The following is a 27895-nucleotide window of genomic DNA, read 5'->3' on the forward strand; positions in this document are numbered from 1 at the left end:
GTTTTTGGCACCCCTTCAAATTTGTCTCTTACCCTATCACCAGCTCTGCTTCCTAAACTTGTGTGGATTAGTTTTGCAACAGTTTGAAAGCATGACCCCAAAAAACTCAATCTCAAAAATTATCCATTATCTAAAGGCTTATGTTTTGATTCTCAAAAAACTTTTATTAAACATTTAATGGCCACTGACTAGATCAGCAATTTCTTATATTAATGAAGTCTGGTACTGATTTGCAGAAAACAAGTTACTAAACTTACTCAGCTACAGTTTCCTGCTTAGATGTTTCTTCTCCAGTATTACTAGACACTTCAACACTTTGATCCTGAACAGCAGGGGTACTAGTAAGTTGTGCTTGTTCTTCAGTCGAAATTGTTACTGTATTTTCATTATCTACAACAGTAGCAACAATCGAAGTAACCTCAGGCTCAGGAACAACTGGAACAGTTCCACCCACAGTACTAGAAGCAGAGGTGGAAGCACTTGCATTGGCTGCAGCAGCAGCTGCTGCTGCTGCAGCTGCTGCAGCAACAACAGCAGCTGCTGCTTCTGCAGCAGCCATGGTGCTCATGGTGGTTGGAATTTCTGTTGTAGGAACTGGGGCTGTTGATGTGGTGCACTCTTCTTGTTTACTATGTATTTAAAAAAGAGAAAGCTAGTCAGTTCATTATGAATAATCACAAAGCCAAATAAAGTTAGTATTAAATTATCATAAAATCAAATGAATAAGAGAAACTACTATAAGGGAAAAACGGCAGTGCTGCCAAACTATTAAGCCATTCAAAAAGATTAAAACCACAGTATGAAACTGAATTACTTTGATTTAATTCAGCAAACATTCGTGATAATGTATGATAGGCACTCATGCAACAATCTGCATTTCCCAAAGTCCAATAACTGTTTTCATTTACAAAATGTCCTATCAGATTGTATTATGCCATAAAATTTGACCTATATCATTAATTTCATTTCACCCATTAAAAGGAAAACCTGAGTAAAGGAAGGGAGATAATACTGATACAACACTTCATCCGTTCCCAAATTAATTCAAATCAAATTTTGGACTTTTCTGTAACAGTTTTTGTTAAGGATGCTGTCCAAATTCTAATAACTGTCTAGGAAAGCATCAAGTGTGTATCTTGAGTAAATATCTCTTTCCCTACCCCAAATCCTCTGAAGACATCAAACTATCAGGCCTACCATGCTAAATACTATTTAAACAGTTAAAACAAGGATGTTATAGGAGATACTAAATTTGTAAATATGTACTGATGTCCAAAACTGCTTACCTGCTTTCTTCAGCTTTGATCATTGCTATTAAAGAGAAAAAAAAAACAGTTACGTACTACATAGCTTTTAAATACAATCAATGAAAACAGACTTTAAAAGGAGATAAAAGTTCTATACAGTAAGATTTACCACCCTTTAAAAAAAAAAATCACTACATTTATAGAGCAAAGGTTCTGTAAATTCCAGGGCAGCAATTAAAGAATAAAAACAAACTTTAAATAACAGCAAGTTTTAGGAAAGCTTCTTCCCACAATGCTACTTTCTCAAAGGCTGTTGGCTACTGCAAAAACTCCCTGAAAGTATCTGCATAATTCTGGAATAAAATAGTTACTTTCCCCAGGGATAAAACTACTTGTTTTTTGTTTTTTTTAAAGATACTAAATTCAAAATGGGGTCGAATGTATGCTATGAAATTCCAGCACATATATACTAGCATTGACAGGTAGATAGATAGTTATGCACACCAACTATTTGTAATAGGGTTATATCAGAAATGAGCTTGATATTTCTTACATGAATGAACTCAGAATCTACCTATCTACAATATTATTATTAGCCAATGCTAGTATAGAAGTATAAATTGAGCTTTAAAGATCTGTACTCAATATTTCAGCTTTCATTCTAGTTAAAGTAAATTTTCCTTTACAGGTAACAAAGATATCTCATTTATTCAGCATTATTAGGGAATGAGGTGCTCCATGTAAATGATAATATAAGCTTAACTCTATGAAAATATTTTTAAAACTTATCCCCTTTTAAAGGAAATCTGTTTAGTATGGCTGACAAAACATACTAAAGGGGTTATCATTACGAATTAACAAATATTTCGGATAATGACCATCCAAGCTAATGAGATGACACAGGGAAAAGGTAAATAGACGTAAGACCACAGTGCCTTTAAGAAATTTTTATTCTCACTTTCCTGTCAGAAGTTGTTATATGTTGCAGACTACTTTATTAGCCCCATTCTCCTATAATCTGTTGCTTCTAAGCCAATAGTTTATGACACCAGATTCTATTAGAAGAGTAAAAGAACTAAATTCTCAATTCCTACTCTGAATCTCTGCTATTTTAAGCCCTAGGTTTTATATTACGTAGTATTTCTAGATTCTCAGGGATATTCTGAATAGTTGAGGATGTTGGAAAATTCTCCTTTTGTAAGTGAGGCATAGTATTCTATTTACTTTAATTCTCCCATAATAAACATAAAGGCTATTCTGCAGTGTTGTGCTAAAATAACATCAGCATTAAATGTAGAGTCTTACACTATATTAACAAAATTTTAAATGATAAGAGTTCAAGGTTCTCTGCTATCTGCTGAGTTGTCACATATTCCATGTGTGCACCAACACTCATAGCTGTCTTTAGAAATATCGTATATGATGTTTTTGTTCAATTTTCCAATAGTAAATGATGTTTTTTGTTTAAAAAAGAAAGTAAAAAGTACAATGTTAAAAGCTACAAGCTCATTTATAATATAACCCTTAAATGAAAGGAATTCTTTGAATTAGAGATTTCTCACTGCAGATTTATCCAATTATGGTTAGTGAACATTCGTGACATACTCTTAAAATGTTAAATAATGACAGAAAATGAATTATCAAAGCAGCTCACCATGCAGGTTTGATTTTGTAATAAGACTTCCAGCAACAATGGTATTCTGGTATCCTAGTTTCAGTGGAATCAAATCAAATAAAAATCTATTTAAAATCTATAGAACCGAGTTCTAGAGCAACAAGAAAATAAGAGCCCATAAAACTGTTACACCATTTAAAATGTTCTAATCACTTAATTAAAAAATATAAGGCCTTTGTTTGAACAATCCTATTTATGAAGGACTGTTCCAATGTGAATGACATATATACATAAAAAAGTAACATTAAAAATTATCTTTCCCTGTTTTACCTTCAAGATCTTCAAGTTCTTTAGGTTTCGCCCAGCGGGATTCTTTCGTTTGAGAATTGTAATAGTAAGGCTTTCCAGAGTCAGATTTGTACTCCTTCCAAGGGCATTTAGATAAAAGTTGCTAAAGCAAAATAAAAACCTTCAGTTAACAGTAATATACTTAGCATCTTTCATCATTTACATCACTGTTTTTACTACATACTATCAACCCATACAATTCTAAAGCTTGCGAGATGGTGATAATATAAGCTACCAACTATAGGACACTTACTAACTAATGTTATTTGAATATATTATGTTTGTCTAAGGTAATGTACCTATTAAGGGGCAAAGACAAGATTCAAAACCAGGTCTATCTGAATTTCAAACCCTATGTGCTCTTGCCATTTACATCCCACCATAGGTAAAAATTACCATCCATATTTCACAAACAGGCTTCTTAAATACTAATACAAGTAGGAAAAACATAAAATTTGGGAGAAACCAAAGTCTGATCTGGTTATGCTTAGATTTCAGTTTCACAAACAATTTATTACAAACCTATGTGAACTACCTTATGTAAGGAAGCATTGTTATGTATGATATACTTAAAACCTAATATACAGAACCTGTTAGGGTGGAATGAGAATGCTACTGAAAACTCAAATTTAATCAGTGTCTTGGGCAAATATCTATGTCAGTATTGGGATAAATAAAAAATTTTATCATCTGCCAACTTCCCCTCCCAAGTACTGCTGTTCTATAATTAGTGTGGTGGCCTGGAAAATATTTTTACCTCCTCAAATTCTTAATTAAGAGAAGGAAAAAAAGAATATGCTGCCTACTAGGAAAAACTTCAAGTATAGCTTTGAAATGCCAGATCAGCTCTTACTTAGGACTCCAGACTTCCTAATTAAACCACAGGTAATATTGCTTACTTAGTTTATTCCTTCAATCTTATTTTCATATCTGTATATTTTGAATGGTAAAATTTACAACATAAAATTAAATATACATACTTTGGGGGGGGGGATATTTTCCAAAGAGACAATTTCCCATTCTAAAAGATGGAAGTATTTGTATTTGTAATTTAACTTCATCTCCATTATCCTAGCCCCACTGGAAAAATGTAAGAGCCCAGTAGACGATATCTGAAATCACTCAGGTTTGCTATAAAGAGGAAAACAAATAAAGGGCAAGCAGAGAGAGAGTACTTTTTTTCTTCCAATTTATTCTTTAAATACCTTTCTTAAATTGATACCACCTGACAAAGGTTCCTGAGCAGGGGCAAATATCAGTAAACAAAACTGGTCTGCCTATAGAAGGGAATGAATTTTATTTGTCTTTTTGCTGATTGGTGTGACTGTATAAACCCTTTTCTCCTCTGAATGCCTTTGTACCATCCTTTTCTGATATAAGCAATACTATTCTTTGGAAAGCCAAATACCCACCAAAATCCTAAAAAAAAAAAAAAGACCCAATCTATTTAATCTCTAAATTCCAGTCCTCAAACTTTTACCTCAGCAGGAGTTTTAAGATCATCTGGTTTCTCCCAAGTAGACTGTTTGGTTTCAGTATTATAGTAGTAGGTCCTTCCATCAGGTGATTTATGTTCAGTCCACATTGATTTCTAAAGAAAAATAATTATAAAAAGATTTAAATTATTTAACAGTGCCACTGTAAATAAATATCAGTATCATTAGTTTCAAAGCAATATATGAAGAAATTAAAAGTATAAAATGGGCATACTTTTGACAGTTATTTAGAATAATTGATCAATGCAAGCAGGGAGGTAACTGAAAATAGAATATCTAACCCAAAGAATATTTACATCAAGTTGGACAAAGTTCTAAATTGACATGCCATAAAGATGCAGGCATCAAAATCAGAAAGGATGCCTTTGTATGACAATCAGAACTTAATAATCAACAAGATGAAATTTAACAGGGATAAAATGTGAATACAAATGCCTCAACACAAGATGAGTAAGATAAAGTTTTACATGAAACTAGTTTGATACAGAATATAAATCCACTAATGGGGTCCAAAAGAACTACTAAGAAACTACTAAAAGTTATTAGTAAGACCTCAAGTATCAACAGACATGATAGCTCAAATAAAGGTTGCATAAGGGGCTTCCCTGCTGGTCCAGTGGTAAAGAATCCGCCTTCCAATGCAGGGGACACAGGTTCTATCTTTGGTCGGGGAACTAAGATCCCACATGCTGCAGGGCAACTAAGCCCGCAGGCCGCAACTAAAGAGCCTACATGCTGCAAACTACAGAGCCCACACGCTCTGGAGCCTGCACGGCACAACTAGAGAGAGGCCCGCGCACTGGAACTAGAGAGAAGCCCGCGCGCCACAACGAAGACCTGACACAGTCAAAAATATAAAGAAAATAAATAAATAAAAGGTTGGTTAAGAGTTTTATAAGGTCACCATATATACACATGTGCACAAACACAAAATAATAATAATAATAATAAAAGGGGCTGGGAGGAACCTTTGAGAGATGATAGATGTCTATGGTCTTGGTGATAGTTTCAGGGATGTGTATTTATTCCCCAAATCATCCAGTCATACACATTTAATATGTACAGCTTTTCATATGTCAATCATACCTTAATAAAGTGGTTTTTAAAAAGCAGTTTTACAAAGAATCATGAATGAATGAATTACTGGATGAGATCAAAGGTACTAAGCCCAATTCTGAGCACCAGATTTTTCAGACTAAAGTATGCTCAAAAAAGGGTTATAAAAATGATCTATACCAAATTTCTTCAAATCTGAAACAAAAGATTGTTGTACATTCCTCTAAGGAAGAAAAGGTAAAGTCACTGTCAAACCATCACATTTTTTATCACTCAGATTTATGTTAAACGTTTTGAAAGGACTTATTCTTACTTATTAGACTTAGGTTTTATCTCCTATCACTCCTGTGAATACATAAAAAGGAAAACAGGCAAATAAAATAATTAATCTATTCCTTAAACTTTACACTCAGACCCCTTATTGTATCCAAGGTGCTAATGTCCATTATATTTCCACACAATACCATCCATCCCCTGTTGCATACCAAGAATCCTACTAATAATGCAGCATTTCTAAAAAGCAAAACGAAACAAGCCATAAAATAACTGAAAACCACTGCTACTGGTTCTTAACTTTCTCCTTACCTATTTAAAACTGGCTTACCTTTCTTCCCTCCTTATCAACTTTACTGAGTAATGGAGCAGATCTACTTTTGATTTCTGCTTTGGGAATGTGGCTAAACACATGTGATTCATCGCTTTTCCTACTCTCTCACATAATCATTTTATTCCTAGCTGATAAAAGAGTGTTGTGCCATTATTTCTAGGATTTTCTTGCAAACCACGGACATTCAGTCTTCTGATGTTGGCACTTTTACTGTTCAGTCATGCACAACTAGGTGATAAGTGCTGCCTGGAGAACGAAGATCATAGGACATCATGGATGATAGAATGCATTCCAATTTCAGATGTGTTAAATGTTGAAATATGCTCATTGAAAACTGTATAAGGAATATTTGCAAATTGTGGGGATGGAGAACAAGAAAAGACGACCTAAGGAGGACATAAATCAATGTAATTTTAACAAAAGTAGATGAGGTAAGATGATTATTTTCTGTAATTTCTGAGAAAAGAACTAGAGTTAAGTGAAGGAATTACAGACCGCCATTAGAATTCACAGAAAAGAACTTAACCAAATTTGGGTTGTTTAATACAAAACGGCCCTTCCTATAGAGATTTGTTAAGTCCATTCTGGAAAGAGTCTGACACGACCACTTACAGAATCTTACAGATTTCTGAATGATATACCAGGATGATTAGATAATTCCAAAGGTGTATTTAAATTCCTTAACTTGTTCTAGTACCTCTGCAGAATATGACAACTATAATCTCTCTGGAGCAAACATTAAATAACTGCTGAAAAATATTTAGCTTGCTGTTATTCACCTATTTTAACATCCTATAATGAAAAAGTGGTGCAATAAGAGACATATATGGAAGCTTCTTCAATTGTATGCATAATGCTTTATTTCATAAATTAAGTGATATTAAGAGAGATAAAGAGGTCTGTATTTCTTATTAAAATAAAAATGAACTCAGTACCAACTCAGGATTGCACTAACTAAGAAGAAATCTATTAAGTTCCAAAATTATATTTAAACTTCCCAAGTCACATTTGCTAAAGGCATCAAGGAAAGAGGAAGTTCACCAGAAATAAACATATGAGATAATGGAATGAAAAAGAAGGGGACTATGTACACTTGACCAAACATGAGAAGAGAAGTATACAAACTAGTAAAACAAATAGTAAGCAATTTAGTATTCACTACCTATTACTTTATTTGAATTTTACAACTGTACTACAAAGCAGGTAAGACCATTATCCGCATTTTACAAATTAAAAAATCAAGGCTTAGGAGGGTTAACAACTTGCTCATAATGATTCAGGAAATAAATGATAAAACTAGAACAGTTCAGTAATTTCTGCCTTAAAAAAAACACATTTTACCCACCGTGAAATACTGTTTCAAGCTTGTATTCAGGGACAGTCTAATTATCAATAAGAACAGATGAATTCCGGCCAACTACTAAGTATTAAGCCCTGTACTAATTGCTTTGCATCAATTATCAGTTAATTCTTTTAATAACCCTATGAGACAGGTACCATTTATTATTCCTACTTTATAGAAGAGAAAATGGAGCACAAGAAAGTAAAGTAATATGACCATGGTAACATAGCTAGCTTAAGTTCATTACATTGTCCTAGCCCAAACTAAGGTCCTACTATGGATCAAGGCTCCAACTGTTTGCATCAACAGAAATGAAATCATTTCAGACAGGAATATAAATTCTGTACAAATGTCTTAAGCAATAATCAAATTCACTTATAAAAGTCAAGTTTGGAGTGGAAAAAGTAATTTATCTGATAAATTTTTCGCTCTTTTTCCTTAGAAATATCTGATCTGCAACTTAAAGTAAAATTATAAAATGTCTTGCTTCTGGCCAAAACTAATAATTAATATTTTAAAAGAAAAATTTAAAAACAAATGTATCTGAATGCTGAGTGTAAGATGAAGAGTGGCATAAAGAATATATCAACAACTAACAACTGGAGAGTTATCTTCATAGTATAAAATATGACCTATGCAAGTAGTTACTAAGTACTGATAGTCATATTAGCATAGTCTATTAATAAGACTCATTTTCCTACAAAATTACTATTTTTTTTTTAAACATAAGACCTCTCTAGAGCAATAAGCAAATGCTACCTATCAAAGACTTAGACTGCCTTTGCAAAACTGGGAAAAACCTAACAAAGACCTAAATGTATATTCTAAATGAGCTAAAGCCAGGACACTACTTTTAACCTTAAGGTTAGTTTCTTTGGGGCACTGCAGGAGTTATTAAGATATTCATTGCTTTGGAGCCTTAGTATTACTCTGCACTTTCATCACAGATGACACCATTCCCAAAACTATTTTCTTACTGACACACTTATTGTAATAATAAAAAACTGATGACACAAATGGCAGTCCTGGACAATCAACGGAAAGTAAACATTTTTACAAACGATAAACTGGGAGTATATATTTACAAAACAAGGGATTAAAAAATCATTGCCCTTAACATACACAACTCTGTTACCATCAATAAGAAAAGACATTCTAATGGAAATATAAACATGGCCACTAACAGAACTCAATACAGATAACATAATTGGATGTTCAACTTCATTAGTAAATGAAGAAAGTGCACATTAAAATGAAACGTTCTGCTCATCAGATGAATGACAAAGAGCAGCTGTACGCAATGTTAAAAGGGTGTGAAGAAAAGGGTACTCTCAGGCTACTGTTGGGAACAGAATTAGTATTATTTCTCTGAAGGTCAATTTAGTAGTTCTTATCAAATCAAAAATGCAAACATAATCTCTTGATCCTGAAGTTTCACTCTACAAAATCCCATTTGTATAGCTGCAAAGACTGTACAAGGATAGTCTCTTCCAGATTACTAATAGTGGTGACAAGATAGAGATAAATCAATAACCCCCCAATGACAGTTCAATTACGGTCCATTCATACTACAAACTCTCTTATACAGGTCTTTTTTTTTTTTTTTTTTTGCGGTACGCGGGCCTCTCACTGTTGTGGCCTCTCCCGTTGCAGAGCACAGGCTCTGGACGCGCAGGCTCAACGGCCATGGCTCACGGGCCCAGCCGTGGAGCGGCATGTGGGATCTTCCCGGACCGGGGCATGAACCCCTGTCCCCTGCATCGGCAGGTGGACTCTCAACCACTGTGCCACCAGGGAAGCCCAGGTCTATTTTTAATATAATGAAAAATGTCTAAGATGCAGCACTAAATAAAAAAAGCAAAACACTGTAACAAATGATGTAGCAGCACAATAGATACTGAAAATATCTGAAAGGCAAGAACAAAACAAACCCCCAAAACAAAAACCTGGGGTATAAGGAAAACAAATGCACATGTATAATTAACAAGAGAGCAATTATCAAGAGAGCTAATATACTTTTCAGATTCAAAAAAGCTAGTCAACCATTGGGTTGTGATTTAATTCAGTACATTCAAACTCAAAATGTAAACATTTATACAATGTATAAGCTCAGCTGAACAAAACTGAAAGAGAAAAAAATGACTAAATCCAAAGACTAAGACAGATAGAAAAATCCCCTCACTACTCTAAATAAGGAAAATAACCACAGACATAGAACAGATTCACAACCAATTTCAAAATTTCGAGGAAATGATTTCCTCCCAAATTACTTCACCAAAATTCACCCAGAAGAAACACGTCACACTTGAATATTCCAATTACCATAGACGCAATTGAAAGATACCTAACCAGATGATTTTATAGTAGAACCTTATGCAACCTTTAAAGAACAGAGGATTACAATATTATTTCAGATCATAGAAAGAGATGAAAAGCTCTTTATCAGTTACAAAACTCAACAGAAAAGGTATCAAAAAAAGAAAAGCAGGCAATGTTACTTATAAATATAAATGAAAGAATTTAAATAAAAGCCAAGAGAATCCTCAGTATATACACTCTGACAAAGTAGAATTTATTGTAGAAGTGCAAGGGTAGTTCAATATTGGGATATCTATAAAAGAAAGTATTTCTATTAACAAATTGAAAAAAGAAAACACCACATGATCACACTAATAGACTTGGTATGATCAAATTACATCCCGAATATCATGACAATTCATAAGTCTTCAAAAAATAAAAACAAAAAAATCCTCAAATAATACAATAATAAAGAGAAAAACATTTAAATGATAGCTTATCAAAGGCCAATAAAAATTATCCTAAAGCCACTTCCATTAAAATCATGACCAAAACATAAGTCTGCAATCACTATAATTTCACAAATACACTATGGCAATAAAATTAATGACTGGTATTAAGATTGGGAAAGAGATAAATTCTCTTGCCTTTACTGCTGAAGACTCAAATAAAAAAAACAAACTAATTATCCAGTGCCTCTGGTAATCTAGCTGGCTATAAGATAAACATACAAAAATTTTTGAATGACAATAACTAGCTTGTAATAAAAATGGGAAAAATATTCTATTTACAATATAACAAGTTTTTATAAGGTAAAAAGAAATAAAAATAACTATAATAACTGTCTGTCCCACCGAAATAGAAAGAAGGACTTGTATATTGATAAAGAGTTAACAGATAAAGAACTTATCCTCAACATATATGCATTTATTTGCAAATGAGCCTTGAAATACAGAGCAAAAACAGAAAAATATGGGAGAAAAAGATGACATCCCTTCAAGTTAAAGATTTTAATATACCCCTCTCCTTAGATGAAAGATATGTCAAGATACAGAAAAACAAAATAACTTTAAATTATTAGCACAAAAAACTCCTAAAATTGGTGTTGACATAGAACGTAAAGGAAGCTTTAATGAACTGCAAAGAATCAACATCTTATAGACTGTGCTTTCTGATCATAATGCAAAAAGGTATACCTTATAAAAAATAAGTCTCTCAAAGGCATGATCAATGAAAGAAACAATTGATAGGATGGACTTAAGTAAAATTAAAAACCTCTGCTGTGCCAAATGCAGTTAAAAGAATGCAAAAAGCCACAAACAGAAATTATTTGCAAAAGACACATCTGTTAAAGTACTGTTAACCAAAATATATAAAAACTCTTTAAACTTATTAAGAAAAATGAGTAGGGACTTCCCTGGTGGTGCAGTGGATAAGGGTCCGCCTGCCAGTGCAGGGGACTCGGCTTCAATCCCTGGTCTGGGAGGATCCCACATGCCAGAGAGCAACTAGGCCCATGCACCACAACTGCTGAGCCTGCGCTCTAGACTCCGTGAGCCACAACTACTGAAGCCTGCGGCCTTGAGGTGGTGCTCCGCAACAGGAGAAGCCACTGCAAGGAGAGGTCCGCACAATGCAATGAAGAGTAGCCCCCGCTCAACACAACTAGAGAAAGCCTGTGCGCAGCAACGAATACCCAACGCTGCCAAAAATAAATAAAATTAAATCTGTAAAAAGAGTAAAAAATCTGGGCACCTCAACAAAAAAAGACATAGATACAAGTAAGCATATGAAAAGATGCTCAACATCATACACTATTACAGAGCTGCAAATTAAAATGAGATGCACCACACACCTATTAAAACGCCAAAAAAATCTAGAACACCAACAATACCAAATGTTAGTGAGGATGTGAAGCGACAGGAACTATCATTCATTGCTGGTGGGAAGTCAAAATGGTACAGCCACTTTGGAAGACAGTTTGGTAGTTTCTTACAAAAGTATATATACTATTACTATATGATCAAGCAATCGTGCTCCTTTATGTTTACCCAAGCGTGTTGAAAACTTAAGTCCACACAAAAACCTGTATGTTTTTAGCAGCTTTAGTCATAATTGCTAAAACCTAGAAGCAACCAAAATGTCTTTTAGTAACTGAATGGATAAACAAAATGTGGCATGTCCAGACAACAAAATATTATTCACCTCTATTATAATTATTTTGTTATTCAGTGCTAAAAAGAAATGAGCTATCAAAGAAAAGAAATGGAGGAAAATTAAGTGAATGAAGCCAATCTGAAAGGGTCACATACCCTTTCAGATTCTAACTATATGACATCAGGAAAAGGTAAAACTATGGAGACAGTAAAAAGACCAGTGGCTGCAGGGGTTGTGGGGGGAGATGGGGAGAGGGATGAAGAGACAGAGCACAGAGGACTTTTAGTGCAGCGAAACTATTCTGTATGACACTATCATGAGGGATACACGTCACCAAACATTTGTCAAACTCATAGAATGCATAACACCAAGAGTGAAACCTAATGCAAACTGGACTTTGGGTGATAATGATGTGTCAATGTATGGTCATCAACTGTAGTAAACATACCACTCTGGGGAGAGATGTTGATAGAAGGGAAAGCTGTATGTATGAGGGATAGGGGGTATTTGGGAACTCTCTACTTTGCACTCTATCTAAAATTTCTCTAGGAAAAAAAAAAAGTCAATTTGGAAAAAAAAAAATCTGACATCTGGAAACCAAAAAAACCAACCACTTAATACCTAATAAAAAAAGAAATCAAATGAGGAAAAAAGAAAACAAGATATTGAGAGCTGAATAACAACAAAAATTCTTTATGTCAAAACTTAAGGGACTTCCCTGGAGGCGCCATGGTTAAGAATCTGCCTGCCGGGACTTCCCTGGTGGAGCAGTGGTTAAGAATCCACCTAGCAAAGCAGGGGACACAGGTTTGATCCCTAGTCCGAGAAGATCTCACATGCCACGGAGCAACTCAGCCCATGTGCCACAACTACTAAGCCTGCGTGCCACAACTACTGAAGCCCGTGCGCCTAGAGCCTATGCTCCTCAGCAAGATAAGCCACTGCAATGAGAAGCCCACGCACCACAACGAAGAGGAGCCCCCCGCTCGCTGCAACTAGAGAAAGCCTGCACGCAGTAACAAAGACCCAACAGAGCCATACATACATACATACATAAATAAGTTTATTAAAAAAAAACAAAACAAAAAAAACTTCAGCAGCACAGTTAAGGATGTCTGAAAACCAGTGAGCTAAGGACTCAAATTAAAATTAAAAGGACTCAAGATGCTAGAAAAAGACCGAGAGAGTAAGTAATCAAGAAGGAAGTAAAGATGACAACAGAAATTGAATAGTTACCCTCTCCCCTCTTCAAAAAACCCCAAAAAACGGACAATGATAGCAATTATGATTTCTAACTCTATGCTAAACAATTATTAAACCTCAATAACATAGATAAAAATCTGGAAAAAACATGAAATTATTAGAAGCAATTGAAAACTGGAATAGCCCAATAACCACTAAGGAAATTGAAATGGTAATGCAAAACCATTATCCTCAAAAACTATTAGAGCCAAACTAAACTTTAAAAGCTTTTGCACAGCAAAGGAAACCATTCACAAATCGAAAAGACAATCTACTGAATAGAAGAAAATATTTGCAAATGATATGACCAATGAGGGGTTAATATCCAAAATATAAACAGCTCATACAACTCAACATCAAAAAACAAAAAAATGAACAAAAAAACAAAACAACAACAGAAAACCCAATAAAAATTGGGCAGAAGACTCGAATAGACATTTTTCCAAAGAGGAAATGCAGATGGCCAACAGGCACATGAAAAGAGATGTTCAACATCAGTAATCAATCATCAGGGAAATGCAAATCAAAATCATAATGAGATATCATCTCACACGTCAGATGGCTATCATCAAAAAGAATGCAAATAACAAATGTTGGCAAGAACGTGGAGAAAAGGGAACCCTCGTAAATGTTGGTGGGAATGTAAACTGGTACAGCCACTGTGGAAACCAGTATGGAGCTTTCTCAAAAAAACTAAAAACAGAACTACCATATGACACAGCAATTCCACTCCTGGGTGTATATCCAAAGAAAATAAAAACACTAGTTTGAAAAAATACATGCACCCCTACGTTCACAGCAGCATTATTAACAATTGCCAAGATAAGGAAGGAACCTAAACGTCTATCAACAAACGAATGGATAACGAAGGTGTGATACACACACACACAATGGAATACTACTCAGCCATAAAAAAGAATGAAATTTTGCCATTTGCAGCAACATGGATGGACTTTAAGGGCATTATGCTAAGTGAAATATGTCACACAGAGAAAGACAAATACTGTATGATATCACTTACACGTGGACTCTAAAAAATACAACTAGTGAATATAACAAAGAAGAAGCAGACTCACAGATACAGAGAACAAACTGGTGGTTACCAGTGGGGAGAGGGAAGGGGTGAGGGTCAATACAGGTGTAGGGGATTAAGTGGTACAAAGTGTTTTGTATAAAATAAACTACAAAGATATATTGTACAACATGGGGAATACAGCCAATATTTTACAATAACTAAATGGAGTATAAATTTTAAAAATTGTAAATCACTATATTGCACACCTGTAACATATATTATTATACAGAAACTATACTTTAATTAAAAAAAAAGTGTTAGGTCCAGTCAGTTTTTAGTTGTGTTCTATCAAGCCTTAAGAAATAAGTTACTTATTAAGTTGTTCTAAGGACCAGAAAAGAGAGATTATTCTCCAGAAACAAGCAACCTAAAAAAGATACTAGCAAACTAAATTCAGAAGAAATTAAACACACGTGTATGCACATATACATACCACTAAATACACATAATGAATAACTAGGGTTCATGTTCGTGATGTAAAGATGGCAATGTCAGAAAACTTATCCATGTACTTTCACATTAACAGAGTAGAAAAGAAATATCATATGATCTTAGTTGACATGGAAAAAAACACTGAAGAATTTAAAAAATAAGTACATATTGAACACTATCAGCAAACCAGGAATAGAAGAAAACTTCAACTTAACATAGACTGCATACCAAAAAACTATAGTAAACATCATATTTAATGGAGAAATTTTAAACTTATTCCCTTTAGGAGAGGAAAGAAGACAAGATGCCAGTTTATCACTGCTACCACTCACCATAGCACTAGAGGTTCTGCCTGAAACAATAATAGTAGACACAAATATGAGGACCAGAAGAGAAGGTGCCAAAACTGTCATTTGAGGGTAGTGGTATTACACAGAAAACTCACTAAGCAACAAGAGTTCAGCAAGCCTGCTGGATAAGCACATAGAAAAATGATAACATAAAGCACAACAAATTCAAAATGGCTCCAAATCTTATACAGTATCTGTAATCTAACAGAATGAAGAATGCACAGTATTTAATGGAGAATATTTAAAACTCTATCATAAAACAGACTTAAAAGAAGACTGAACTACAGCAGTTGGCCCTCCACATCAGTGAATTCAACCAACCATAGATTGAAAATATTTTAAAAATTCCAGAAATCTCCGAAAAGAAAAACTTGAACTTGCTGTAATCTGGCAACTTTACACATTTACATGGTATTATTGCACTTAGCTTTATTGTGTTTCGCAGATTATTGCCTTTTTAAAAAATTGAATGTTTGTGGAAAGACTCGGTGGAGCAAGTCTATTAGCACCACTTTTCCAACAGCATTTGCTCACTTTGTGTCTCTGTGCTACATTTTGGTTACTGTTACAATATTTCAAACGTTTCATTATCATATTTGTTACAGTGATCTGTGATCAGTAATCTTTAGATTATGACTTGCTAAAGGCTTAGATGATTGGTTAGCATTTTCTCACAATAAAGTATTTTAAAATTAAGGTATATACATTGCTTTTTTAGACATAATGCTATTGCACACTTAATAGCCTACAGTGTAGTGTAAACATAACTTTAATATGCACTGGGAAACCAAAAAATTCATGACTGACATTCACTTTACTGCAGTGGTCTGGAACTGAACCAATAACTGTGATAGGCCTGTAGTGAGCACCTCAACCTGCACAGCACTGGCACCAGGTGCTATGCAGAAAAAGCTATTTCTGTTTAGAAAGCCTGTCAGAATGACTGACTAGAGAGATCCAAACAGTCAATTTCTTCTAACAAATGTCAAGGCAACTAATACCTGAATTTTTGACTCCAGAAGGCAAAAAGAATTGCGAGGACAGCAGAGGAAACCTAGGGAAGTGACTCTCTTGGATCTGCTTGACCACAGATTAAATACACAGGAATTTCTCTTGCCAGGTACATATTCATAGCCTGAATTACATAGAATGTTCAGAGTTCTGGTTAGAACCATGTTTTGCTATCCTTAAACCACCACTCATTGTAAGGGAGTCTAAAAGGAAGTTAAAGTAATTCTGAACTAGTTCCTCATGTTTAGGAATAGAAAGCAAGTGGGACTACATCAAACTGAAAAGCTTCCACACAGTAAACAGAGTGAAAATATAACCTCTGGAATGGAAGAAAATATTTGCAAACCATAATAAGGGGTTAATATCCACAATATATAAGAAACTCCTACAAATCAACAGCAAAATACCACAAATAATCCAATTAAAGAATGGGCAAAAAAGACATACAAATGCCCAACAGGTATATAAAAAGATACTCAACATCACTAAGCATCAGAGAAACGTAAATCAAAACCATAATGAGATTTCACCTCACACTCGTCAGGATGGCCATTATCAAAAAACCAAGAAATAACAAATGTTGGCAAGGATGTGTAGAAACTGGAACCCTCCTACACTGTTGGTGGGAATGTAAATTGTATAGCCACTATGGAACAGTATGGAAGTTCCTATAAAAAGTTCATTGAAACATCTTTTTTTTTTTTTTTTTTTTGCGGTATGTGGGCCTCTCACTGTTGTGGCCTCTCCCGTTGCGGAGCACAGGCTCTGGACGCGCAGGCTCAATGGCCATGGCTCACGGGCCTAGCTGCTCCGCGGCACGTGGGATCTTCCCAGACCAGGGCACGAACCCGTGTCCCCTGCATTGGCAGGCAGACACTCAATCACTGCACCACCAGGGAAGCCCTGAAGCATCATTTTTAATAGCTAAGATATGGAAATAACCTAAGTATACATGGATGAATGGATAAAGATATATATAAAATGCACATACACACAAGGAAAACTATTCAGCCATAAAAAAAAGAATGAATGAAATCTTGCCATTTACAACAGCATGGATGGACCTTGAAGGCATTATACTAAGTGAAATAAGCCAGAGAGAGAAAGACAAGTATTATATGATCTCACATGTAGATTCTGAAAAACGAAACAAAAAAACCAAGTTCATAGAAACAGAGAATAGACTGATGATTGCCATAGGGGAGGATGGTTTGCGGGTGTGGGAGAAATGGGTGAAGAGGGTCAAAATCTACAAACTTTTAGCTATAAAATAAGTAGGTCATGAGGGATAAAATGTACACCACGGTGACTATAGTTAGTAATACTGTATTATATCTTTGAAGAGTAAAGTCCTCCTCACACACACACACACAAAATTTTGTTACTATGTGTGGTGATGGGTTAACTACTTATTTTTGGTAAGCATTTTGTAATGTATACAAATATTGAACCATTGCATTATACACCTGATACTAATATAATATTGTATGTCAATTATAAAATAAGGATGAAGATCAAGAAAAAAGAAAAAACACACAAAAAAGCTACACAAAAAAATTTCATAAGCTTTTCCCAATATACGTGTCTTAGGACATATATCCAAGTAAGCACCTACTGGGGAGGGTGGACTGGAGTAAAGGGAAAAAGAATAAAGGGAAGAATAGAGGGAAAAAATAGAGGGAACCGCCATGGATCAACAATAATGACCATAGCCTGAAAAGCACAAGTAACTGAAATTTGTGTACCTGAAATCAAAAAAGAATAAAACAACAGCAAATTTTCAAATAAATACACAATATTTTTGGATGGGAAAGTTTAATTGAAAAGTATGAATATGTCAGTTCTCTTAAAATGGAAAGAATTAAATTAATCCCAGATAAAAACACAATTTTTGCCTTTAGAGCATGTCTCTGTGTGTGTATTTAAAGACTGCTTTTGGTGGGGGACAGGGAAATTCATATGCTAATATCTGAAAACAGCAAAGGACATAATGAAAAGAGAAACCATGAAAGACTTGTCTTATTAAATATTAAATCTACTCTAATCAGAAAATGGTGTAATATTGAATTAGAAATAGAGTGGAAAAGAAAACCCAGAAATGGATGTCAGAATATGTGAGAATTTAACATATGACAAAAAGATGTTTCAATTAAGTGAGAAAAAAAAATAGTTTGACGGACAACTGACACAACCAAAATATTAATCATGGTGGTTCCCTCATGGTAGAAAAACTTAGGGTAATTTACTTTCTTCTCTTTAACTTAAGTCTGCTTCATTTTCCTCCCAGTGAGCCCATATTATTTAAGTAAGCAAGAAAAACATGAAGCTATTATTAGTCAAAAACAAAAAAAGACACTTATAATGGAAGAATACCAAATGGATATTTTATAACTCTTCAATTTTAAAGCAAAAGATAAAAGTTTAAAATATTTAAATACAGGTCACAATTAAAAGTCTTTCACCCCAAATTTAAAATACTAACATACTTAAAATTCATTCACAGATTTCTGCATTTTCTCAACCATATGAGAGTAACAGCTACCTCTCAGGACTACTGTTTTGATGAAATGAGATTACACACATAAACTCTTCACTGAGCTTTAAGGAATTAAAAAAAAAACAACAAAAAAACCTTGGTGATTCCCATATCTCTGATTAAGTCTCACAAAAATCAGATTTTAAAATAAATTATTCAAACAAATTTTCAACCTTTGGCACAGAAGATAAAGGAAAAGGGTTCAACTTAGTAGATAATCTTCAAAACAGAAATAAGCATCAACGTAGTAGGCTAAAGAAGTATAATGAAATAAATATATTCCAAAGGTACTTACTGCACCGGATGTTGTACCTAAAAAAAAATTTTTTGGAACAATATTACAATGTGATAAATTATGCTCTCCTTAGGTTAACAGTGTTAAAATATTTATTCATACTATTTTTTCCTCCTCATCCCATCAGACTAAATATCCTAAGACTGTCCCATATCACCTATGTACTTGCTCTCTTTCCCACAAGAAAAACATCGATAGTGCAAAGCACTTTCAGAATTAAGTTGGCACTTTGAACTTTCAATGTGCAAACTCACTTGGGAGCTGTTTGAGCAGTATTCACACCCTTGCCTTTTGTTTCTCCTTTTCTTGCTAAATAGGTGTTTATCTTAACTAATTCCTGTTTCTCTGCTATACTGCTGAAGTACAGTAATGTGTCAGAACTCTGATTCTGTGCTTTAGATTTCTGACAAGTTTAATTATCTAGGTTCCAAACACATGTTGTACAATACAGAATCCTTTAGCCACCATATATGCCTGCTTAAACTAACATTTAAATTAATTAAGATTAAATAAAATTTTAAAATTCAGTTCCTCCTTTGCACTAGCCACATTTCAAGTATTCAATAATTACATGTGGCTGTGTTTACTGTATACAACACTACAGATTACAGAACATTTCTACACTTACAGAAAGTTCTATTAGATGGTACTGTCCTAAACTATCAAAGCCATCTTAAGACATAAGGAGAAATTCCTATTAGTCACAAAGTTCATATGAATAATCTTTAATTTAGGAAACTAGTAGCTTAAAACTATATGTAAAAAAAACAAGAGACTGTAAAAAGGAAACAAGTAAGTACATATATACAGAGAGCAATTAAAAAAAAGCTAGTATGGAACATCAATAATAGAGTCAAAGCATTTAAAAGTAACTAAAAAAAAAACTTTGAAGTAATTTTCCAGGATTATTTAGGGTAATAGTAACCACCTCTAGATATCTAAATAGGCTAAAATACTATTCTAAGGTATTGATATATCAGAGGTATTGATATATCAGAACATCATTACAGCTTAAAGAATGAAATCTGTGAAACATCTTAAAAAGATCAGTTATGGCCCATATAAACCTCCAGGAAAGCACACGGTGCATTTTAAACATATTTCGACCCATAATGTTCAAAAAAAAAAGTTTTGGCATAATCATGGCACAAAGTTCACCATCTGGAATACTAAATTACATGGAACATTACTTACTCATGTATTATTGAAGCATTATTATATGTTAAAGTCACACTAGTCATAATAAACACTTATTGGTAACTAGCTGAAAAAAATATATTATCACAGGGCTTACAAACTGCAATGACTATAAGGATCAAGCAGGTATCAGAAAAATGAGTGAAGTAGTCCAGAAGTCTGAGAGCACATGCTCGATATCTGAAGTATGGAGTTGCTACCCATTCCACAATGTTTGCTGAGTGCAAATATGGACTCAACCAGAATTTTCCATTCAAATATTCTCTGAGTATCTACTGTGTTGAGAAAGACCACTGTAAATAATAAAAGTTCAGATCATCCAACTTCTCAAGATAAATTAAATTTTTGTATAGAATGATAAATTCAATCTTTATGTAAGCCTGCAGACTTTAAATGTCAGCAACTAATTATAAAATTTAAAAACATCCCGTGGGCCAAAGTATATCTGAAGACCAAATCTGGTCTCAGAATTCCAATATCTAAAATTGTGATAATTTCTTATGGATTTCCATTTTCCATTGCTTAAAAAAAAAAAGAATCAGGAGCTGATTATAGTGCCCAAGAGACACTGTTTTATTCCTCACTGTAACACGGTTGCTACTGTCCAAATTAAGTCTAATATATATCACCATAAATGGTATACATACCTGCTGCTACATCCATATTATTTACTCCTGGCTGTAAGAATAAAAATGAAATTAGTAACATTCACCTTGCTTAAACTGTATTTTATATACGATTCTCTTAAAGCATAATCAGTCCCCTCTATGTATCAATTCTCTAGCCACTGACTCAAAGATTCTTGGTTAAGTTTTAGTGATCTCAGTTCCCTGAGCTTGCTATAAATTGTTAAAAAAAAAAAATTGCAGTAATCTGGGACTACTGAAGCACTTTAATCTTAAGTGTTTTATTTATATAATTATTGGTTACATAAAGATCCACAACCCTTTACCCACAATTCTAAGATCCAAAAAGCTCTGAAAAACAAGTTTTTTTTTTTTTTTTAGTTTGGCACCAAAACTCATCAGTGGCAAAACCTATCCTGAATGATATGAACTGTTTACAGTCTTATTTATCCCACATCAGAATGAGTATCTTTAAGTTCTGCTTTAGAAATATTGTGTTAGAAATTAAAGTGCACGGCCCAAGATCCCGTGGGAAATTTTTACATAATTATTATATACTATATGCAATGTATTACTTTATAATATAAAAAAAAAATTGAAATGTATCTGGCCCTAGGGGTTTTGGATACGACACTGAAAGCCTACCCCAGTGGAGTATGCCACATCTGTTCATTATAACTAATAAATAAGTCATGCTAACTTGAATATCATAATGATTTCTATATTGCTATACCACCCAATAAGGGTGATAAGAGTATTCAAAGATTTTCTAAGTAATGTGCCACAGCTGAAGTCTCATGAAATGTGCATTTCAAATGAAATCTTCTGATTTCTAAATTTAGGATCTAGTATTAAATCACATCCTATCAATTTTTAATTAGTATATGGTAAAGCAAACGTCTGCTCTTTCAGATTAGAACGCTACAAGAGCAATAAAGTGCTTCTGGCTAAGGAATTATGCTTTTTAGAATTCTAGACTTGTTTAATGTAGAATTAACTTAATAACTAAGGATGTACAACAATTATAATATAAATATAGGAAAAAATGTAAATGCCTGGATTCAAGAAACTAAAAGTCCATGTAATTCCCATCGTGTAGTACTTAGGAGGCACTTAAAAAGCTAACATGATTGCCTACAAAATATGTATGTTATCTCATAGACAAAAGAAATCAAAACATCACAGAAAACAGTTACTTTCACAAGATTACCGGTAAGGCAGGCTGCATGGAAGCCTGAGACATGTGAGACATCATCATTCCAGGCATTACTGAAGACATCATTCCAGGCATCTAGAACAAAAGTAAAAAAAGATTACTATATAAGACCAAAGCACCTAATAGGATTTTAAGAATCTATCTGGTTATTAAAACTAATATGTACAACTTAGGATTAAAACCCAGTGAATACTACACTACATGAATAGTATGCTTAGTAAGTGCTTGTTGAATGAATGAAGTATTTTTTTAATGACCTATTTTAATACTTATGTCATTATTTATATGTATTGTCATAATTATTTTAATACATTTAAAAGTTTAGACTATGGTATGTTATTTGTAACTTAAAATTTAAGAATATTAATTTCCTTTTAATTTTAACTCAACACCCATGTTTTTCTCTTCTTTGGAGCAAGGCAAAAAAAATTTTTCAGTGTTTCTCACCTTTGATTTTTAATATCTGATTAAATAATTTTTATAGCCATCTGGTCTTTTTAAAACTTCTAGCTCAAAGGTGCTTATAATTCAGTCTTTAAACAAATACATAAAAAACAGACTTTTCTAACTCAAGTCATCTATGCTCTCTCTTATAAAGAAAAACTTAATAAAGCACATACACACATGCATATCTGGGGAAAGAATATATTAGTTTGGGGGCTTAAACTCATCTACCAATAACTGTTATCCAAATCTATGAATCAATCTTCACTACTTAGTATGAATAAAAATCATGAAGATTAACATAAATTTCCAAAGGATTCTGACGCAATGTTCACATATATTAGTATAATCTCACATCATAACTTTAATCTTAATATGAACGAATGTAAGGAAAACATGAAGGGAGATAAAATTATACAAAACAATCATAGGTCCTGGAACAAGGTAACCAGTTATTCAACAGTTTTAAATTAAATGAACAATCTGAGAAATAGGAACAACAAAAAAGAAATAAGCATATTGGTCAACAGGAATATATAAAGCCTACTTAAGGTAGAAAACACTTGAACACTGACGTTTATTACTTTTGAAAGTCAACTCATGAAGCAAAACCAGGCTAAATTATCATTAAAATGAAGTAGCATGGTACTAATGGATGAAAAAACCAAAAAAGGCTTTTTGTTCCACAAAATATTCAATAAACTGTTTAAACATCACTAAACAAGAACTTGACTAGAAATGTGACTAGAACCTGAAATACAGGTCAAATAATAGTTGACAAAAATAAAGTGCAGAATTTGAAAACAAAGCAGTGACAAGCCTCTACAACTCAAACTAACAGAATGAGAACTAGGCTTTTTCCCCTTCTCCCCTCAACAGATATACCCTCACAATTAATTCTGCTTTAGGCTAACAGCAAATATGTTTGAATTCTTTTAAGAACTAAGTAATTATGGGGGGAAGCACGGTGGGCCACAGAGAGAAATGGCCTGCTATTAAAATGGTCTGCATATAAAATCAAAAGCTAATAACATGTCCAAAAACTAGACTTCTAATCTAAATGGAGAACCTGAAATTTGAAAACTTAAGAGAAAAATGAATCAAAGTATTTCCTCATAAGAATTAAAAACTGTGGGGGGAAGGATAAACTGGCAGTATGGGATTAAGAGATGCACTCCACCATACATAAAATAGATAAACAATAAGGATTTACTGTATAGCACAGGGAACTATATTCAGTATCTTGTAATAAACTATGAGAAAGAATCCAAAAAAAGAATATAGATACATACATATATATGTATAACTGAATCACTTTGCTGTACACCTGAAACTAACATAATATTGTAAATCAACTATATTCCAATTAAAAGAAAAGAAAAAGAAATTCCACATTAAGCAAATATCAAAACTATGACTACAAAGACTTTGTGGCAACATGAAAAATGCTTCTGACTCCATGTTAAGAGAAAAAAGTCACAATCAAAATTGTGTGTACACTACGATTAAAATTTTTAAACAGAGATGTACACACAATAAAATTTGGAATAAAATATACCAAAAATGATAATAGTTACATTAGGGAGATGGAATATGGGTTATTTATTTTTCATTCTACTTTCAAACTTTCTGGAATGATGTATTTAAAACTAAACATGTAAATTAGAAGAATTCTGTGCTAAATCTTAAAAAAAGAATTAAAGACATTTAAAAAGGGGGAAAAATCTCCATCATGCAACACAGCATTTCCACACGATAGCAGTACAAATGACTGTACAAATAAATGTAATTTCAAATTAAAGTACTCTACTTCATAAGAGACACAGTGATCAAAGCCCATCCAAAACCAAAGCACAAAAGAGCTTACATATAACAAATGTTTACTAGACCAGGCAATGACACAGCAAACAATATTTGAAAATCATTAAAGAACAGAATGTGACAGAGTTCTCTCAATTGTTCTTCTTCCCACACTTCAAACTTTAAAACATCTCAAAACTTTGCCTTTAGACTAGAACTCATGGTATCGGTTATATAATGAGATTTAATGTCAAATAAAAAGCTAAATTCTCCCTCTGTATCTCTGTAAATTCTGAGAGGTAGCAACTAGTTAAGCTTGTTCAACCTGACGAAAATTGGCAAGATTCTTAAATTATGTACAACCGAATATTCTAAAAGTAAACAGATAATTCTAAAGCAAAACTGTGATGTTATTAACATGAAACCAAAGAACAAAAATATAAATATGCAAAATACTATGTTTTTATGAAAAGCTATTACAAGAATTTGGCCTGTTTCCCAAAGCCTGAGGAATCTATTTTGCGGAAATGTTATGATTTCCATTTTTCATTAATTCTAGGATACACCTAATATGGAGATGCATGTGTCAACCCGTCTGACTGAAGTTGAATTCTTTCAGAGGATTTGTGTTGACTTTAGCCAGTCACTTGGCAGCACCATCAACCTGAGACCATTAAAAATTTCTAAGTTATTTATTTACTTGTTTTAACACCACACTGATAATGGGAATATAGGCTGCAAGCTTATGAGAGAATTGGCGTGTGGTTTAAATCCTGATCAGAAGTGATTTTTCCCTCCTTTTGCCCAATAAACAAAGTTGAGACATTCAAGTTACTTTGCTGTCCTTTTTTCCATAGCAGATTTACTTCTTGCTTCACACGGAGGGAATAGCCCTTTGGCATCCCAGCTTTATTCGTAGACTTCTCATTTGTTTTTTTCTCACGCAGGGCACCTAATATAATGGAGTGTCTCATCAATGATGACATCTTAAATTCAATGAAAACAGGATGTTGGTTCAAAATGGTTACAGGGACAAATTCTTAACATAGTTGCTACAGTAATGCCACAACAAATTCCACAAGCCAGATCATTCTTAAAGCTACAAAGTGGTAGCTCATACTAAGCTTATTGTGAAGCACGCTATAAAATTACAATAACCTTGTAGAGCTTCATAAATTTCCATTTAAGCTACTTTGGCAAATATATTAAGTGCTGTAATTAAGCATTTCAGTTGTTAGGAGACAGAGAAAGAATGGTTATGGGTGAAAGACACATATGTGAGATGTAAGCTAAATTGCCTAAAATATTAAACATCTAAATTTAATGGACACTTTGGCACCTTTAAAAAGTAACTCAGATATACAACTTGATATGCTTTATTCAAAGTGGCCGATCTGTGTGATGTTTCTATTTCTCTTCTTTTAATGATAAAAGTTAAATCAAGAAGAGTCTCTTGAAAATTCTAAGAATCACCCATTTGAAGAAAATTAAAAATGAGTAAAAACTAGGGAGCACCACAGAATCTGCTCATTTTTAGCATCCCAGTTTAGAAAATGTCTAATGTTAGATAAAAACAAGCATGATTCATTGATCACTCTAGATATTTGAATTATAAAAAAAGGTACAGTAATAAAAGTAATCCTATCAGTGCTACAGCAAATTAGTTATACAAAATGTAAATTAGCCCAATTTTATTAGGATATGAAAACAAAAGTGTACATCTTCATGTGGGCACCTCAAAAGTTCTTTTCTTCATAATTATTTTCTGAAGTTTTTCCTGCTGGAAAGAAATCACACAATCTAACCTATTTTTTGTCTAAATATTAACTCTTGAATTTGGTTGATTTTTAAAAATCACTCTTGCTGCCAACCTGTAGCTACAAATTGATTACCTAAAAAGTTTGATTCTTGCCTTTATACTTGTTCCTTTTAAACGTGCTAAAGTCAATTCCACAAATACACTCTACAGAGGCTATTAACATTAAGCACACAGTATTTTAAAACAACTATTCCCTACACCACTAACTTACCTTATAAACAAATACATAAATGAATGCAAAAAATTAAGTTTTGAATAAATGCAAAAACTACATCTTTGAATGTAACTAAATATTCATTCAATTGGAAATAAATGGAAATACCTGTTTAAAGGCATGTCCTTAACAACCCAAAGTGGCTGAATTTTGGGACAATCATTTAACCTTACTTCCTCTTCATCTACAGTTATATATAAACTCAAAACATGTCATTTTCTTATATAAGAAACATTTAGATAAAAAATAGACATTATTTGCACAAACTGCTCCCACAGGGAGTAGAACCTTACCATTTAATAAATCAACTGCCTGTATTCAAAATTATTTAGTTTGCTAAATTCTCTCAACCTGGAGACTTTAGAATTCACTATAGTATACACTATTCCTTCAAATTCTAAGGAGGTGTAACATGGCATAATCTCATACTGCTATATAGGGAAACAGCCTAGTACAGCTATTGAGTATACTCTGGATTCAGACTGCCAGAATTCCTACCCCAGTTGGCCACTCACCAGTTATGTGATCTTGGGCAACTTTACTTAACCCTCAATTTCCTCACCTGCAACATGGGGGAAAAAATAGTACTCATCTGATAGGACTGTTGTAGGGATTAAATGGAATGATACATGAATACACACAGGCACTTAGAACAGCGCTCAATAAATGAAAGCTGTTTTATTACCACTGCTCTCCTTCAACTCATGTAATGAAAGTATCTCTCATGTTGCCCCTTCTCTCATCTATTCCCTAGCTATCTGTTAGTTAGGCACTTTGGTTCTTTAAAGGCATCTAGTAAATACTGTAAAACCATCACCTTCCGTAGGAATCAACACACGTAATGAGAAGTCAATCCCAGATTAAGGATCACATTTAGTGCTGGCTCTTCAATGTCGCTTTACAATTCACTCAACTCTCTAGGCCTTCCTATTCCTATCTATAAACTGGACATCTACCTAGCCAATCCACTTTTCAGTCAGGAGGATCAAATTCAATAGGGTATATGAATCAGTTATATACAAACATCTGATAAAAATTATAATTCTAACACAGATTAGGTATCACAGTTCTATTCCCTGAAACCTTAAAAAACAAAACTATGTGAAAAAAAGGCAAGTAAATAGTTTAAATTATTTAGTCCACTGTCTCTTGCTAAACCCCAAACTTCTTAAATGAGGGTACAGAAAATATAAAAAGAAAATCACTGGGTGTTGATATGTGACACAAAAACTTAGAAAAGGAGCTGAATAAAAATGAATTGTATCACTTGAATTTTAAAAAGCTCTAAACATACTGTGGATACACACACAGATTGTGGTGTCTCAAGTCATATAGAATCAAAGATTTTATAAAACTTACTCTAAAAATCATCTAAACCTCCTTTTGGACATGAGCCCTCCAGAACGCAAGTACAGAGGAACACAAGACTATTACTATCTTCTTCCCCAATTCCTTTAAACTAGATTCAGTAT

At 33.6% G+C, this 27895-nt stretch overlaps 1 protein-coding gene across 5 annotated transcripts in view; it reads right to left on the minus strand.

The window, feature by feature from the left end:
- The window catches only part of PRPF40A (pre-mRNA processing factor 40 homolog A), a 53694-nt gene that overhangs the window by 17383 nt on the left and 8416 nt on the right, over positions 1–27895 (minus strand). For 2 of the 5 annotated variants that reach the window (XM_082840736.1, XM_082840735.1), the window contains exons 3-10: positions 22141–22221; positions 20952–20982; positions 19108–19124; positions 4691–4801; positions 3193–3313; positions 2902–2955; positions 1287–1311; positions 258–629 (exon numbers count right to left, since the gene is read on the minus strand). In XM_082840736.1, coding sequence (XP_082696862.1) covers positions 258–629; positions 1287–1311; positions 2902–2955; positions 3193–3313; positions 4691–4801; positions 19108–19124; positions 20952–20982; positions 22141–22221 — 812 coding nt within the window. Of the gene's footprint in view, positions 1–257; positions 630–1286; positions 1312–2901; positions 2956–3192; positions 3314–4690; positions 4802–19107; positions 19125–20951; positions 20983–22140; positions 22222–23803; positions 23844–27895 lie in introns of all 5 variants that reach the window. The other 3 variants (XM_082840738.1, XM_082840737.1, XM_082840739.1) reach the window with 2 other exon arrangements.

This window comes from Leucopleurus acutus (assembly GCF_964270905.1).
Source record: "Leucopleurus acutus genome assembly, chromosome: 6".
Classification (NCBI taxonomy): Eukaryota; Metazoa; Chordata; class Mammalia; order Artiodactyla; family Delphinidae; genus Leucopleurus; species Leucopleurus acutus.